At 46.4% G+C, this 17,500-nt stretch overlaps 1 protein-coding gene across 1 annotated transcript in view; it reads left to right on the forward strand.

Moving 5' to 3' along the window:
* The window catches only part of X11L (amyloid-beta A4 precursor protein-binding family A member X11L), a 572,323-nt gene that overhangs the window by 447,612 nt on the left and 107,211 nt on the right, over window positions 1-17,500 (forward strand). Inside the window, exon 12 of the mRNA XM_080270416.1 lies at window positions 9,528-9,607. Coding sequence (XP_080126542.1) covers window positions 9,528-9,607 — 80 coding nt within the window. The remainder of the gene's footprint in view (window positions 1-9,527; window positions 9,608-17,500) is intronic.

Consider the following 17,500-nt stretch of genomic DNA (forward strand, 5'->3'; position numbering starts at 1 on the left):
ACGAGAAGAGAAATAGAGAAGGGAGGAAAATGATTGGAGAGGGGAGGGGAGGTAGGGAGAGGAGTGGAGGGAAGGAAAGGTAGGTAAGCTGAGAGGTGGATAAAGGAAGGGAGGGGAGAGGTGGGTGAGGGGAGGGGAAGGGAGGTAGAGGGTGGAGGGAAGGGAAGGGAAGGTAGGGTAGAGTAGGAAAGGGGAGAGATGGGTAAGAAGAGAGGGGAGGGAAGGGAATGGAGGGGTGGGTGAGGGGAGGGGAGAGGTGGGTGAGGGGAGGGAAGGTAGGATAGAATAGGGTAGGGAAGGGGAGAGGTGGGTAAGGGGAGGGGAGGGAGTGGAGTGGAGGGAAGGCAGGTTAAGGAAGGGTAGGGAAAGGGAGGGGAGGGAAGAGAATGGAAGGTAGGGTAGGGAAGGGGAGGTATGGGTAGCGTATAGAAGGGTAAGGAAGGGAGGGGGGCTGGATAGGACAGGGTTGGGTAGGATTGGGCGGGGAAGATGAGGGTAGGGTAGGGTAGGGTAGAATGTAAGGAAAGGAATTACTAGGAATATAGGTAAGAGGAGGTAAAACTATACAGGAGAGAGAGTAAGAGAGTGTGGGTGAAAGAGAGAGAGAGAGAGAGAGAGGATAACTGGAAGAGACAGGACGAAGAGAAGAGCAGAGAGGAAGCACAGCGAAAATGAGAGAGAGAGAGAGAGAGAGGAGAGAGAATGGACAGACAAGAGAAGAGATGCAATAATTAGGAAATGAAATGAATATGCATGAAAGAGAGAGAGTGAGAGAGAGAGAAAGAAAGAAAGAGAGAGAGAGAGGCACCAAACACTAAATCACTCCCGCCATTCACCAAACACTTCACACTTCACTCCAGTTTCCACTTCCTTTGATTTCTTTAATTAATTCCTCTCTCTCTCTCTCTCTCTCTCTCTCTCTCTCTCTCTCTCTCTCTCTCTCTAACAACCACAGCTACCACTCTCCCACCAATATTATTCTACCACACATAACATTTCATCTTCCTGCCTTCCTGCCTATGTTCTTCCTACCTACCTGCGAGCTTATCTACCTACCTACCTACCTACCTGCCTGCCTACCTACGAGCTTATCTACCTGTCTACCTACCTACCTGCCTACCTACGTAAGTACTGCCAAATTCCTGCTATTAACTTCGCATCTTTTCAGTACCTACCTGCTTGCCTGCCTATCTACCTACCTACGTGCCTGCCTACCTTTACCTCCTTCCCTATCAACCTACCTACCTATCTACCTCCCATTTACTCAGTACCACCACTTCACCCTGTACCAACCTGCTACCTACTTACCTACCATCACCTACCTACTTACTCTTTACCCCCTCCCTTCCTTCCTACCTACCTACCTACCCATATATTATGTACCAACATTGCTCCTTTCAATTTCCGAATGCCTACTTACACACGAGAGAGAGAGAGAGAGAGAGAGAGAGAGAGAGAGAGAGAGGACACGTAGATTATTGGTTGGGTCTCATTGGATACTTGTGTGTGTGTGTGTGTGTGTCCTATTTCTGTGTGTGACCTATTGTATGTGCGTGTTTGTTCATATGTGTGTGTGTGTGTGGGACCTATTGTGTATGTGCGTGTTTGTTCATAATCTTGTGTTTATGTGTGTGTGTGTGTGAGTAGCGTGTATGAGTACTTGTTTATGTGCGTGTGCGTGTGTGTGCATAAGACGAAGGCCCAGGAGTGTAAGTTGATAACTGATTGGCGATAAGATAAAGCTATCACACACACACTACTCTCACTTTCTCACTCTCTCACATACAACACAGCATGGCGCCAAAAGGGAGGTCTGTGAAAGAGGTCTTGTTGAGTTATATTTTTTCTCAGTGCTAGTGTGAAGGAGAGAGAGAGAGAGGGAGGGAGAGAGAGAGAGAGGCTCAGTGCTCAGTGCTGAGGTGTAGTTTGTAGCTGTGTTACAGAAAGCCATGTATTGAAGAGTGCTGTGCTGACGTGGAAATAGTGTGTGTGTGTGACTGCCTTGTTGTACTGTGCTGAGGTGTAGTTTTTGCTTGTGCTGTTTAAGGATGTACTGAAAAGGAAGTGTAATATTGTACTAAGTGCTGTGTTGCTGAATGCTGTGCTGAGTTTGCTGTGTGATTTAAGTATGTAATGGGCACTGTTATATGCTGACTTTGTGCTGTGTTGAAGAAGAGAGAGGGGTGAGGAAGCTGCTGTGTTGAGGGGAGAGGGGGATGGTGGTGCTGCCTTATGGAAGGCTGTGGTGAGGTGCTGTGCTGTGTTAAAGAATATTGGTGCTATCTTGTAAGCTTCTTGGCTGTGTTGTGAAGGGCTGTGTGCTGCTGCTGTGTTTTGAAGGGCTGTGTGCTGCTGCTGTGTTGTGAAGGGCTGTGTGCTGCTGCTGTGTTGTGAAGGGCTGTGTGCTGCTGCTGTGTTGTGAAGGGCTGTGTGCTGCTGCTGTGTTGTGAAGGGCTGTGTGCTGCTGCTGTGTTGTGAAGGGCTGTGTGCTGCTGCTGTGTTGTGAAGGGCTGTGTGCTGCTGCTGTGTTGTGAAGGGCTGTGTGCTGCTGCTGTGTTGTGAAGGGCTGTGTGCTGCTGCTGTGTTGTGAAGGGCTGTGTGCTGCTGCTGTGTTGTGAAGGGCTGTGTGCTGCTGCTGTGTTGTGAAGGGCTGTGTGCTGCTGCTGTGTTGTGAAGGGCTGTGTGCTGCTGCTGTGTTGTGAAGGGCTGTGTGCTGCTGCTGTGTTGTGAAGGGCTGTGTGCTGCTGCTGTGTTGTGAAGGGCTGTGTGCTGCTGCTGTGTTGTGAAGGGCTGTGTGCTGCTGCTGTGTTGTGAAGGGCTGTGTGCTGCTGCTGTGTTGTGTATGGCTGTGTGCTGCTGCTGTGTTGTGAAGGGCTGTGTGCTGCTGCTGTGTTGTGAAGGGCTGTGTGCTGCTGCTGTGTTGTGAAGGGCTGTGTGCTGCTGCTGTGTTGTGAAGGGCTGTGTGCTGCTGCTGTGTTGTGAAGGGCTGTGTGCTGTGTTGAAGGACGTGTTATGCTGGCCTACCATTGTGCTGTACTGGGGGGTGCTGTGTGCTGTGTTAGGGAGGATGTGCTGTGTTTGGAAGCTGAGTTTCGTGTTGCCATCATCATCATCATCATCACCACCACCACCACCACCATCATCGTCACCACCACCACCACCGTCACCAGCAGTGTGTGTGTGTGTGTGTGTGTAATTGGATGTTGCAGAATCAACACTGTGTACGTTGCATGATAATACTCAATGTTGCAACTTCGTCAGGTGGCTGTGTTGCTGAGAGAGAAGAGGGGGAGGGTTAGAGATAAGGAGATGAGAAAGGAAAGGTAGAAAGGATGGAGAAGAGAGAGAGAGAGAAAGAGATGGAGGGGGGAGAAAGGTTAGAGAAGAGAGAGTAAAGGTAGAGAGAGAGAGAGAGAGAGAGAGGGTTGGAGGAAAGGAGAGAGAGTGAAGGTAGAAAGGATGGAGAAGAGAGAGAGAGAGGAGGGAGGGGGAGGGTTGGAGAGAAGAGAGTATAGATAGAGTGGTGGAGAGAGTTGTATCTTCCTTTATACGCAACAGGAAGCATTATTGGAACCGCACTATGCATTATAAGAGTTAATGTTGGGAGTGGAGATCGTAGTGAGGGAGAAAGCATTTATGACATTCGTTAAAGTTATGATTATTATTATCGTAATTACTACTACTTCTGCTACTACCACCACTACTACTACTACTACTACTACTACCACCACCTCCACCACCACCACTACATACTACCATTACTACTACTATACGTTAAATTTGACACGGTATTTGGGGTGACCGAAAGTGAACGAAATATTCACGTACATCCGTCTATTATCTCCAGGGTTTTCAGAATAAATCGGACAGATAATGGTGAAAAGACCGTGAAGCTACTGCACTATAACGAGTACGGTGAGGAGTATAGTAAAATATATGAGAGAAAGCGATAGAAGAGACGTGGGCGATAGGGAGAGAGAGACGTAGAGATAGAACGTGATGAAGAGAAGTGGATTGAGCGATAGAAGAGACGTGATCGATAGAGAGAGAGACGTGGAGATAGAAATTGATGAAGAGAAGAGAGACGTGAACGATAGAAAGAGAGACAGGTAGAAATTGAAGAGAAGTGAAAGATTTTAAGTGAATTGGGCGACAGAAAAGCGACGTGGAGATAGAAACTGAACAGAAGTGAAAGATTTGAGTGAATTGAGCGATAGAAAAGAGACGTGAACGATAGAAAGACGTGGCGATAGAAAGTGATAAGGGGAGTGAAATATTTTAAAAAGATTGTGACGTATTGTGCCTGGAGAGAGAGAGAGTGATGTGATACAGTGTTTGGTGGAGAGATAGAATTGAAAGAAATGAGAGAGAGAGACTGAGGAGGGAAAAGAGAAAGAGACAGGTTAAGTAGAAGAGAGAGAGAGAGAGAGGAGGAAGAAAGATTTTAGCGGATAAGTGTGTTTCGTTATTGAGAGAGAGAGAGAGAGAGAGAGGAGGGGAGAAGCGAAAAGAGGGTAGAGAGAGTAAAAAGAGTGAGTGAGAGAGAGAGAGAGGCTGAAGGGAAAAAGAGAGAGAGGAAGGAAAGGAAGAAAGTGACATGAAAGGAAGAGGAGGAGGAAGGAAGGAAGGTGAGAAAGACATAGAGTAACATAAAAGGAAGAAGGAAAAGAGGAGTGAAGGAAATTGAAGGAAGACACGAAGAAGGAACAGAAGAAGATTGATAGAGAAGAGGAAATACAGAGAAGACAAGAAATAAATCAATAAGGGGAAGGAAATAAGAAGAGGGAAGGAAGAAGGAAGAAATAAGAAGAAAGTGCCAGGAATCAGTTAGGCGTAAGTGCTGAGAAGGAAAGGAAGGAAGGACAGGAAGAGAAGGAAAGAAGGAAGGGTGAAGGAAGAAAGGAAAGGAAAAGAAGACTAGGAAGGAAGGAAGGAAAGGAAGAAGGAAGGAAAGGAAGAAAGAAGTGTAGGAAGGAAAGGAAGAAGGAAGTGTAGGAAGGAAAGGAAGAAGGAAGTGTAGAAGGAAAGAAAGAAGGAAGGAAGGAAGGAAAAGGAATTATATAAAAGACTTGAATAAAACAGAAGCAGAAGGCAAACAAACATCCACAGAATCGTAATTGGTGTTAAATGAGAGGGAAGATGAAGGGCGTGTTAGTGGTGATGGTAGTGGTGATGACGGGGTGATGGTAGTGATGAGTGGGGGGGGACTGGTGCAGCGCTTGGCCCAGCTTAACCTAATACGTGACCCCGCTACAGTAGGCACCAAAACGCTCGTCATCACACGCCCCAGACAACATCACCACAACGACACCACGCAAGACGAGCATCACTACCAACACCACCACCAAGGTAGGTATGAGTGGTGATCCGTGTCATTACCAGCCAGAGAGTCATCACACTCATCACTAAATCATCACAGTCATTACTACCTTCATCACCAAGGTAGGTATGAGTGGTGATCCATGTCATTACCAGCCAGAGAGTCATCACTAGTCATCACACTCATCACTAAATCATCACACTCATCACTAAATCATCACAGTCATTACTACCTTCATCACCAAGGTAGGTATGAGTGGTGATCCGTGTCAGTACCAGCCAGAGTCATCACTAGTCATCACTAAATCATCACACTCATCACTAATCATCACAGCACCACCACACATCTCAATCACCAGGCAGAGAATCATCACTATCATCACCATCAGGCAGAGACTCATCACTATCCTCATCACATTCATCAGTTTCCTTTTTTTCTCTTTTCACCTTTACTCTTTTCATCATCATCATCATCATCATCATCATCATCATCATCAGTCCACCCAATTAAGCTCAGAATCAGTCTTATTATTCCTTTCTATTTTTTTTTATTATTTTCGTAGCGAAGATCTTTTTAATAAGGAAAAAATTGCTAATAATGTTCGTAAGTTTCTTTGTAATGTTGGCCGCAGGTACACATGGCCTTAATTAGCGGTGAGGGCCAGGTGTACACAGGTGAGAGAGAGAGAGAGGTGGAAGAAGCGAATATGGTGAGAATGAGGGACGTGATAAATGATAGAGAGAGAGGGAGAGAGAGAGAGAACAGGTGGATAAATGAGAGAGGAAGAAGGAGAGAGAGAGTTTTGGAAGTAAAGAAAGAAGTTAGGAAAGTAAAGCAAGTGAAAGAAGATACTTGTTTGTAGTTTGGTATTCAAGAAGAGAGGAGGAGGAGAGAAGAGAGGACGGAGGAAAGAGGAGGAGAGAAGAGAGGAAGGAGGAGGAGCGAGGGGAGAGGAGAGTGAGAGAAAAGAGAGAAGTTATTTAAAGAGGGGAGATGAACGAGAGAGAGAGAGAGAGAGAGAGAGAGTGGTTGTGTGTGTGTGTGAGAGAGAGAGAGAGAAAGTGAGTGAGTGAGTGAGAGTCGAGTTATCTCACAAGAGGAAGAGAAAGAGTGTAAGGATTGTATCAACAGGCCTTAAAAAAAAACCTCTCTTCTTCTCTCTTCTCCATTCCTCTCCTTTCCTCTTCTCTCCTCTCCTCCCTTCTCCCCTCCCCTCCCCTTTATCCTTTTTCATCCCCTCCCTCTTCCTGTCTCTCTTATCTGGCGGTCACACTCCTCTCTCTCTCTCTCTCTCTCTCTCTCTCTATCTATCTATCTATCTATCTATCTATCAACCTCAAGAGTCGAGTCAACAATGTAATGCATGAGCGTCCAGACCAAACATGGGCGTGGCCAGAGAGAGAGAGGGAGAGAGAGAGAGAGAGAGAGAAGAAAGGTGTACACAGAAAGGAGGAGGAGGAGTGATGTGAAGAAAGAGGAATGAGAAGAGAGGAGGAGGAGGAGGAGGGAGGAGGAAGAGGATGTGAAGAAGAGAGAGAGGGAGAAGAGATGTGAAAGAAAGAGAGAGAGAGGAGGGGAGATAGATGAGGAGAGAGAGAGAGAGAGAGAGATTAAAGACAGGATGTAGTAAAGAAATTATTGTTAAGAGAAAGAGAGAGAGAGAGAGAGATAGGAATATGGGACAAGAAACTGTTAGAGTGAGATGAGTGTGTGTGTGTGTGTGTGAGAGAGAGAGAGAGAGAGAGCTATTAACTCTCTCATTACGCTGATGAAGCCACATACCTTCCTACCTACCTACTTACCTACCTACCTGTCTTTCACACCTACCCATCCTTCCTACTTACGTACCTACCATCTGACTATCATTTCTGGCTACCTACCTACTTACCCTCCTTATCTACCAGCTTTCCTACTTACCTACCTACCTACCTGTCCTCCTACCCGACTAGCTTTCCTTCCTACCTACCTACTTCCCTTCCTTTATGCATGCCTACTTACGGACTTGCTGTTAGCGTATCCAGTGTCTATCTACTTACCAACCAATCTCATATCTATCACTACGTCTATCCATCTATTATGTAAGTATGTCTATCTATCTATCTATCTATCTATCTGCCTATCTTTATCTATCTAGTCTATATCTACTTACCTACCTAACTACCGACCTTCCTACTTACATATTGCTTTTTTCTCTACTCCTACTTACACATATGCTTACCATCCTATCTATACGGTATCTCTCTCTCTCTCTCTCCATCTCTATCTATCAATCTATCTATCTATCTATCCGTCTGTTTACCTGTGCATACCTTCTTGTTTACCTGCCTGGCGAGCTCATTAAGTAATTGCTTACCTAGATATTCCTTACACACTCTCTCTCTCTCTCTCTCTCTCTCTCTCTCTACCTTCCTACCTTCCTACCTACCTATAGCTGTGGTTGCCAGTCTATCTATCTGTCCATCTATCTATCTGTCTGTCTGTCTGTCTGTCTTTCCTAATATTAACACAAGATTCCTCTCAAAAGTGGAATGTAATCGTCAGCAAGTGAAAAAATAGTAATAATAATAATAATAATGATAATAATAATAATAATAATAATAATGGTAGTAGTAGTAGTAGTAATAGTAGTAGTAGAATTAGTAGTAGTAGTCGTAATAATAATAGTAGTAGTAGTAGTAGTAGTAATAATAATAATGATAATAATAATAATAATAATAATGTGATGATAATAATAATAATAATAATAATAGTGATAATAATAATAATAGTAGTAGTAGTAGTAATAATAATAATGATAATAATAGTGATAATAATAATAATAATAATAATAATAATAGTGATAATAATAATAATAATAATAGTAGTAGTAGTAGTAATAATAATAATAATAATAGTGATAATAATAATAATAATAATAATAATAATAATAATAGTGATAATAATAATAATAATAGTGATAATAATAATAGTAGTAGTAGTAATCCATCCATCCATCATCCAACCCTACATTGCCCCATGAGGAGCGTAGGAGCCCGTGGCTAGGCAGTTAGTCCCGACATTTAAGATGAGAGTGACCAGCCTCACTCATCCCTGAGTGGCATTACGTGAGCAATAAACCCCAACCACCCCTTGGATATAAACCTTCACCGGCTCAATCCGATTGGAGCGCAATAATTACCCACTAAACCACCAGGCGCCAAAATTTGGTTTTATGGTTACCACCCAGCGTAGTAAATGGTTTCCTGGTGTGCAGGAAACCATTTGGCTTGTCACTCAGTGTAGAGTCACCCACTTTAATAATAATAATAATAATAATAATAATTCTTGGCCTCAGCGTCTGTATTGTCTATATAACTCTGACCTTCACCTGTCTTATTTTTACCTGCCTCGTTGACCAAAGTGGAGTTCAGAATATTACGAGATTTTCACCTTTCTCTCGCTAACTTATTAATTTCTCGTCTCCCAGTGAAAGAGAGAGAGAGAGAGAGAGAGAGAGAGAGGGGGGGGTGGAGGAAGGTAAAGGAAAGAGGAAGACGAGATGGGAGGAATATTAGCAGTTGCAGAGGAAAATTCTCTCTCTTTCACTCTTTTCCTCTCTCTCTCTCTCTCTCTCTCTCTCTCTCTCTCTCTCTCTCTCTCTTCTCCTTTTCCTTCTTCCATTCTTTTCCCCTGATACTCTCTCTCTCTCTCTCTCTCTCTCTCTCTCTCTCTCTCTCTCTCTCTCTCTCTCATTCGCCTCCTACCTGCCCTAAATACTTTGCATAACACACCTGGTTAAGCCTTTGGCCCTAATTAATCAAGCAACAGGTGTTTTTGTGTGTGTGTGTGTCTTTAGGTATGTGTGTGGATGTGTTTAGGTGTGTGTGTGTGTGTGTGTGTGATTAGGTATGTGTGCGGATGTGTTTAAGTATGTGTGTGTGTGTATGTGTTTAGGTATGTGTGTGTGTGTATGTGTTTAGGTATGTGTGTGTGTGGATGTGTTTAGGTGTGTGTGTGTGTGTGTGTGTCTGTGTTTAGGTATGTGTGTGGTTGTGTTTAGGTATGTGTGTGTGTGTATATATATATATGTTTAGGTGCGTGTGTGTGTGTGTATATATGTTGAGGTACATGTGTGTGTATATATATGTTGAGGTACGTGTGTGTGTGTGTGTACGCGTGATCTAACCTACACACACCCATTCTCAGTCTGCATCTCCTTCCTCCACAGATGATGGCGATACGGACCAGGAAACGGACCGTCTCCTGGGCCAGCAGCGGTCAGATGATCCGGGCTTCTACGACGAAAAAGTGAGTATTCAAAAACCTATATTTCTTTTATTCCTCGTCTCGGATTCTTTGATTTTTCTTTTTCCTTTGATTTGGCCCATGATTGCCGTCTCTCCGTCTTGAATGCTGATTGCTAGTCACGAAGAAGTGCTGCGGAAATGATGCGGAGCCGTAGCGTAAATACTTGAGCTAAAATTGCCGTCTCTCCATCTTGAAAGCTGATTGCTAGTCACGAAGAAGTGCTGCGGAAATGATGTAGAGCCGTATAGCAGCGTCATTAGTCACGAAGAAGTGCTGTGGAATGGATGCCTTTTTCCGTCATTTAAATAACTTGGGCTAATATTGCCGCCTCTCCATCTTGAATGCTGATTGCTAGTCACGAAGAAGTGCTGCGGAAATGATGCAGAGCCGTAGCATATATACTTGAGCTAAAATTGCCGCCTCTCCATCCTGAATTCTGATTGCTAGTCACGAAGAAGTGCTGCGGAAATGATGCAGAGCCGTAGCATATATACTTGAGCTAAAATTGCCGCCTCTCCATCTTGAATGCTGATTGCTAGTCACGAAGAAGTGCTACGGAAAGGACGTAGAGCCGTAACATTTATCTTAGACTAAAATTGCCATCTCTCCATCTTGAATGCTGATTTGTAGCACTATATTAGCACTACATTGTGATGCTAGTCACGAAGAAGTGCCACGGGAGGGAGGTGGACCCATAGTGGTGTATTTCCTATTGAGATACGTGAGAGAAACTGCCTAAGGACGAAAATCTGGGCCAAGTTAAGGTGAAAGGAGTATAGGTGAATTTCTAAGTGGCAATGGAGGCCTCTTAACACCCATCTCTGTGCGATTTATTTTGTGAAGTTAAATAGTTCTTGGTCTTTGTGCTTGACTTCATCCCAGCCTTTGTTTGGGGAAAGAAATGATGGTGATGATGATGATGATGGTGGTGGTGATGATGATGATGGTGGTGGTGGTGGTGGTGATGATGATGATAGTGGTGGTGATGATGATGATGGTGATAGTGGTGGTGATGATGATGATGATGATAGTGGTGGTGATGATGATGATGATGATGATGATAGTGGTGGTGATGATGATGATGATGATGATAGTGGTGGTGATGATGATGATGGTGATAGTGGTGTTGATGATGATGATGATGATGATAGTGGTGGTGATGATGATGATGATGGTGGTGGTGGTGGTGATGATGATGATGATGATAATAATAATAATAATAATAATAATAATAATAACAACGATAAAACCTAATCACTCCTGTATAATCTCAATACAGCTCCAGCAAATGGCAGGTTAAATCGCCATCACAATGACATTAACACAACATGAAAAAATAAATCGCTAAGGAGGAGGTGTTACGACTTCAGGGCCGCTCAGAATTCCGCCCAATTATCTGGTCCAATTTTTTTATATTATTTTAATTATTTTTTTAGTGTATAGATTATTTTTTTCCATGATTGTTAAATGCACATTCTTCACACTGTTCTTCGTGAGCTGCAGGATCCAGTGAGAGTGAGTTTATTATTATTATTATTATTATTATTATTATTATTGTTGCTGTTGTTACTATTACTACTACTGTTATTGTTATTATTATTATTATTATTACTACTACTATTACTGTGGTTAATATTATTATTATTATTATTATTATTACTGCTACTATTGCTATGGTTGTTATTATTATTATTATTATTATTATTACTACTACTACTACTACTACTGTTACTATGGTTGTTATTGTTATTATTGTTATTATTATTACTATTGCAATTATTATTATTATTATCATTATTATTATCATGTAAGTTGTAATTATTGAATATTAATTTTTCCCCATCGTTGTATATAAATTCCACGATATAAATCAGATGGGTCATATGTTTAGGAACTACTCTTAAATCCTGTCTACAAGCGATTTATTATTTTTATTTTCAAGGAACGGAAATCATTATTCATATAGAAACTCAAAATTTGCTCCGTCTTTCTTATAATCTTTGTCCAAAAACCAAAAATGAAATTAATTAATATTTACGTGATTCTTGGTGTCGGGTGTTTGAGCTGGTGAGAAGGCTGGAGTTACTAGAGAGAGAGAGAGAGATTGAAGGGAGAGAGAGAGAAATATGAGTAGGTGAGAGAAGAGAGAGAGAGGAGGGGGAGGAATGGAGAGAGAAATATAAGTGAGAGAGAGAGAAATATGTGTAGGTGAGAGGAGGGAGAGAGAGAGAGAGGAATAGATAGAAGAGGTAAGAAGGGAGAGATAGAAGGAAGAAGTGGAGAGAAGAGATAGGAAGAGTGGGCGAGAAGGGAAGCGAGGAATGAAGAGAAGAGGGAGGAGGAGAGAAGAGATGGGAAGGGAGTAATGAAGAGAAGAGAGAGGAGAAGGGAGGAATGGAGAGAAGAGGGAGAAGGTGAGAGAGAGAGAGAGGGAAGGGTGAGAAAGGAAGAAAAGGAAAATGAAGGGAGGGGCAGAGGAGGAGGAAAGAAAAAGAGAGTGTATAGGAAGGGAAGAAGGAAAAAGAGAAGACTTGGAGATAGAGAGGAGGTAAGAGGAAGAGAGAGAGAGAGAGAGAAGGATAAGGGAAGAATAAGAATTAAGAGGAAGGAAGAGAGAGGAGGAGAAGGAGGAGGAGGTAGAGAAGAAGAAGAGGGGAGGAGGTGTTGGGGATAGAGGAGGTAGAGAAGAGGAGGAGGAGGAGGAAGAGAGAAAGGAAGATGGCGATAGTGACGTTAGAGAGAAACAGGTAGAGAAAAGAGAAATAAGTAGATAGATGGACAGATAGATAAAGAGAGCCAGGGAGGGGGAGAGAGAGAGTTGGTCAGTACCTCGCTAAACTCTATGAAACATATTGAAACTTTCCGAATTTAATCTACGAATCCGGCCAAAGAAACTGCTAAGGATACTGGCAGGTCAGAGGGACGAATTTATCTATCTATCATCCTATCTATCTATCTATCTATCTATTTCTTTAGGGGTATTGTTATTAGCTGTGGGTATTTTTATCTATCTATATATCTCTGTCTACTATACTTTCTGTGTCTATCTCAGCCCTTTTTTTCTGTCTATCTGTCTGTCTATGTCTGTCTAACTCCCTTCCTTCCTTCCTTTCTCTTCCTTGTCATTCCTCCCTTCCTTTTCCTTCCTTATTCCTCCCTTCCCTCCTTTCTCTTCCTCTCTTCCTTTCCCTTCCTCCTCTCTTCCTTCCTTTCCCTTCCTCCTCCTTCCTCTTCCTTTCCCTTCTTCCTCCTTCCTCCCTTCCTTCCTTTCCCTCCCTGCATCTGTTTCACCTTTCAGTCTATTCATCCTTCTATCTATCTATCCTTCCCGTCCATCCACTTATCTATCCACTTCCTATCTATCCATCATTCAGTCTTTCCACCTGTCCATCCACAATTCTTTTTACTCCTCCATCCATCTATCATTCTGTCTATCCATCTGTCATTTTATCTATCTATCATTCTATATCTCCATCTATCCATTCTCTGTGTCTATCTTTCCTATCCATTTATCGATCCTCTGTCTATCTATCTACCTGTCTATCTGTCTGAAAATGAAAGACGATTATAAAGGAGAGAATATGAGATTGAATGAGGTATGTAGAGAGGGAGAGAGAGAGAGAGAGAGAGAAGTTATTTTTACTATCGGGTCAGCTTAAAGAAAAAGGGGGGGGGTTCCAAAATTATCCTTTCTGCCTGTCTCTCTCTCTCTCTCTCACACACACACACACACACACACACACACACACACACACACACACACACACACACACACACACACACACACACACACACACACACACACACACACACACACACACACACACACAATCTCCTTTGTTCTTTCACACCGTCCTTTTAGTCATTGGCATTACGCTTTTATCTTCAAATCCTTTTCGCTTTCTAATCTTTATTCAAAACAAATGCGTTGTATCAGATCGGTTAATTTGGGGGTGGGGGAGAGGAGGAAGGGGTGGGTGTGGGCGTGGCTGGTGATGGGTGTGGTGAGTGTGGTGGGGGTGGGGTGGGGCAGCGGGCCCCTAATGGCCCACTACTCCCACACCCTCGACGCCCTGGCCACACAGCCCCCCCAGGCCTGGCCCCGGTGGGTGCAGGCCCTACCCCTTGTGGGGCCCCTGGTGGCCCCCTCCACCCTGAACCCCTGCGGCAGGCCTCCGTCAGGCATGCACCCCATTCCTCTGGCAGCGGCGTTGAAACACTTCCGTTACCGCCGCTGCGTGTTGGACGCCCTGCCCCAGCCCCCCAGGCCCCCCCTGGCCAACGTCGCCAGGCCCCAGCAGCAGCGGGGGCCACTGACCTCTAGTATGGTGCTGTGGGTGGTGGCGGGGGTTGTGGTGGGTGTGGTGGTGTGTACGAGGGGCAACACACGCCGCCCACCACTCCCGCCCACCACCACACTCGCCATCGCACCCCCGCTTCACCCCGCCCACATGACGCCCGCACAGGCCGGCGACCGACGCCCCCACGCCCTCATGCCGCCCCCAGGGTGGGCAGAGCGGCGCCCCCACGCCCCCACGCCGCCGTCAGGGGCGGAGGGCGTGTCTGATGAGTGGTTGGTGGCGGCCAAAAGACATGTGTTGGAGGAGCTGGAGGCAAAGGTGAGCAGCATCGCTAGGGATCAGGCAGAACAGGTGAAGAACATTGTGTGTGAGGAGGTAAAGGATAAGGTGGTGAGGGAGCTGAAGAACATTGTGTGTGAGGAGGTAAAGGATAAGGTGGTGAGGGAGCTGAAGAACATTGTGTGTGAGGAGGTAAAGGATAAGGTGGTGAGGGAGCTGAAGAACATTGTGTGTGAGGAGGTAAAGGATAAGGTGGTGAGGGAGCTGAAGAACATTGTGTGTGAGGAGGTAAAGGATAAGGTGGTGAGGGAGCTGAAGAACATTGTGTGTGAGGAGGTAAAGGATAAGGTGGTGAGGGAGCTGAAGAACAACTTATTGGGTGAGGTGAAGCACGAGATTTGCACGGCACTCATGCCGCAGCTGACGGACCAGGTAAGTGCTGCCCTGGGAGGGCTGAGGAAAACCTTGCTGGAGCAGCTAAGGTACGACATGCAGGCCCAGGTACGAACAGGGCTCGAGCAGTACTGTCAGCAGTGGTCTGGACCAACACAGGGCCCTGCGCCACCGCAGACCACAGTGCGGCCCCAGACCCCGAGCCGGACCCCAGTGCGGGTACAGACCCCTGTACAGCTCCAGACCCCAGTGCGGGTACAGACCCCTGTACAGCTCCAGACCCAGGGCCAGACCCCTGTACAGCTCCAGACCCAGGGCCAGACCCCTGTACAGCTCCAGACCCAGGGCCAGACCACAGTGCGGCCCCAGACCCCGAGCCGGACCCCAGTGCGGGTACAGACCCCTGTACAGCTCCAGACCCCAGTGCGGGTACAGACCCCTGTACAGCTCCAGACCCAGGGCCAGACCACAGTGCGGCCCCAGACCCCGAGCCGGACCCCAGTGCGGGTACAGACCCCTGTACAGCTCCAGACCCAGGGCCAGACCACAGTGTGGCCCCAGACCCCGAGCCGGACCCCAGTGCAACCCCAGACCCAACCCGAAAAGAGATCTGGCCAGCAGTATGCGCGTCAGATCCTGATCGCGGCCCGGCATCGCGCCGTGTTCATCGGCGGCGGGGGCACCAACCTGCAGGCGCTGCGGCAGCGGTTTTGCGTGAGGTTGGATGTGCCGCACGAGGACTGGCTGCCCATAAGTGTCAAGGGAAGGAAAACCAACGTAGATCAAGCTGTGGATCATTTAGTACAGCACTACCATGCCTCGCTGTGCCAGGCCCCAGACACAGCGCTGTCCCAGGCCCCAAACACAGCGCTGTCCCAGGCCCCAGACACAGCGCTGTCCCAGGCCCCAGACACAGCGCTGTCCCAGGCCCCAGACACAGCGCTGTCCCAGGCCCCAGACACAGCGCTGTCCCAGGCCCCAGACACAGCGCTGTCCCAGGCCCCAAACACAGCGCTGTCCCAGGCCCCAAACACAGCGCTGTGCCAGGCCCCAGACACAGCGCTGTCCCAGGCCCCAGACACAGCGCTGTCCCAGGCCCCAGACACAGCGCTGTCCCAGGCCCCAAACACAGCGCTGTCCCAGGCCCCAGACACAGCGCTGTCCCAGACCCCAAACACAGCGCTGTCCCAGGCCCCAGACACAGCGCTGTCCCAGACCCCAAACACAGCGCTGTCCCAGGCCCCAGACACAGCGCTGTCCCAGACCCCAAACACAGCGCTGTCCCAGGCCCCAAACACCGGGGATGACCACTGAGCTACCACGCCCCCGCAGCTCTACATCACCCTTAGTGGGCCTAACACGTCCCCTGAAAGGTAAAGAGTTCCCTGACCTTCATGGGTGAACTATCCCTATGGACTTATCACCTCGCCGTCTCTGGTCTACAACCTCGCCGTCAGTGGTCTACAACCTCGCCGTCAGTGGTCTATAACCTCGCCGTCTGTGGTCTATAACCTCGCCGTCTGTGGTCTACAACCTCGCCGTCTGTGGTCTACAACCTCGCCGTCCATGGTCTACTACATCGCCACTTTTTTCGGCTCCACTTTTTTCGGCTCCACATTTTTCGGCTCCACTTTTTTCGGCTCCACATTTTTCGGCTTTTAATTTCGATTTGTTCAAAAAATGGTACATGAATATTTTACTGTCTTGCTGCACAACCTGACCTGACCATGTCACACAATTCTCCCCCCACCCTGTGGGTGTGTGTGTGTGTGTGTGTGTACTTCATCTTAAAAATGTATGACTAGAGTGTATTAACATGTAAGGCTTTCGTGTACACTAATGTACATGTGTGTGTGTGTGTGAGGGAAAATGAATGGCCTTTGTGTGTGTGTGTGTGTGTGTGTGTGTGAGGGAAAATAACTGGCCTTTGTGTGTGTTTGTGTGCGGGAAAATAAATGACCTTTGTGTGTGTGCGTGAGGGAGAATGATGGTTTGTGTGTGTGTGAGGGAGAATGATGGTGTGTGTGTGTGTGTGTGTGTGTGTGTGTGTGAGGGAGGGAGAATGATGGTGTGTGTGTGTGTGAGGGATAATGAATGACCTTTGTGTGTGTGTGTGAGGGAAAATGAATGATCTGTATGTTTTCTGTGTGTGTGTGTGTGTGTGTGTGTGTTTATATATGGCTGTTATAACAAGGGTGCTTTACCACGCCCACATCAGCAGACTGAGCCGTACTAGCACAAAAGGTTTCAGGATTCCAATGCTTTAAGTTACATTAACCACTTGCTATTTGACGTTACCTTAATATCGTAAGGGGTGGCCACAAACAAATCGCCTCCATGTCGCCCTGTCCCCTGCCATTTCACTGCCCTCCCCTCAACTTACAGACCCCTTCTCAGTTCATCTCTATTCCATCCCTCCATCTCGTCCTAGATCTCTCCTTCACTCATACACTCCTAGTTAGTCTCTCACCCATGCCCCCAGCTTGCACCCCCTCTCTCATATACCTCTTCATTCCATCCCTCCATCTCATCCTCGCTCTCCCTCTCCCGCCCTCCTCCTCAATCACATGCTCTCCTACTTAGTCTCACTCCATCCCTTCAACTTGCACCGCTCTACTCCATCCCTCCATCTCATCCTCGGTCTTCCCCTCCCTCTCCCCCACTCCACCTCACTCACACACACTCCTAGTTAGTCTCTCACTCTCCATCCTCGCCGCATATATAACCCGCGTAACGGCCCTTGCTCTGAGAATAAATCGCTTGGGAATAAAGATTACGAGAATAATTGGTGGCACGATCTAGCGATTTTATGGGCAGCCGTAGACAAAGCGTCGAGCAATATTTCACCGCTCGTTATCAATCTTCCCCTCCCAGCTAAGATTGCGTCCCCTCCCAGCTAATATTGCTCGTTGTCTGCCTT

The sequence above is a fragment of the Coenobita brevimanus genome, chromosome 40 (assembly GCF_032717465.1).
Source record: "Coenobita brevimanus isolate Jiangsu-jjx chromosome 40, ASM3271746v2, whole genome shotgun sequence".
Taxonomy (NCBI): domain Eukaryota; kingdom Metazoa; phylum Arthropoda; class Malacostraca; order Decapoda; family Coenobitidae; genus Coenobita; species Coenobita brevimanus.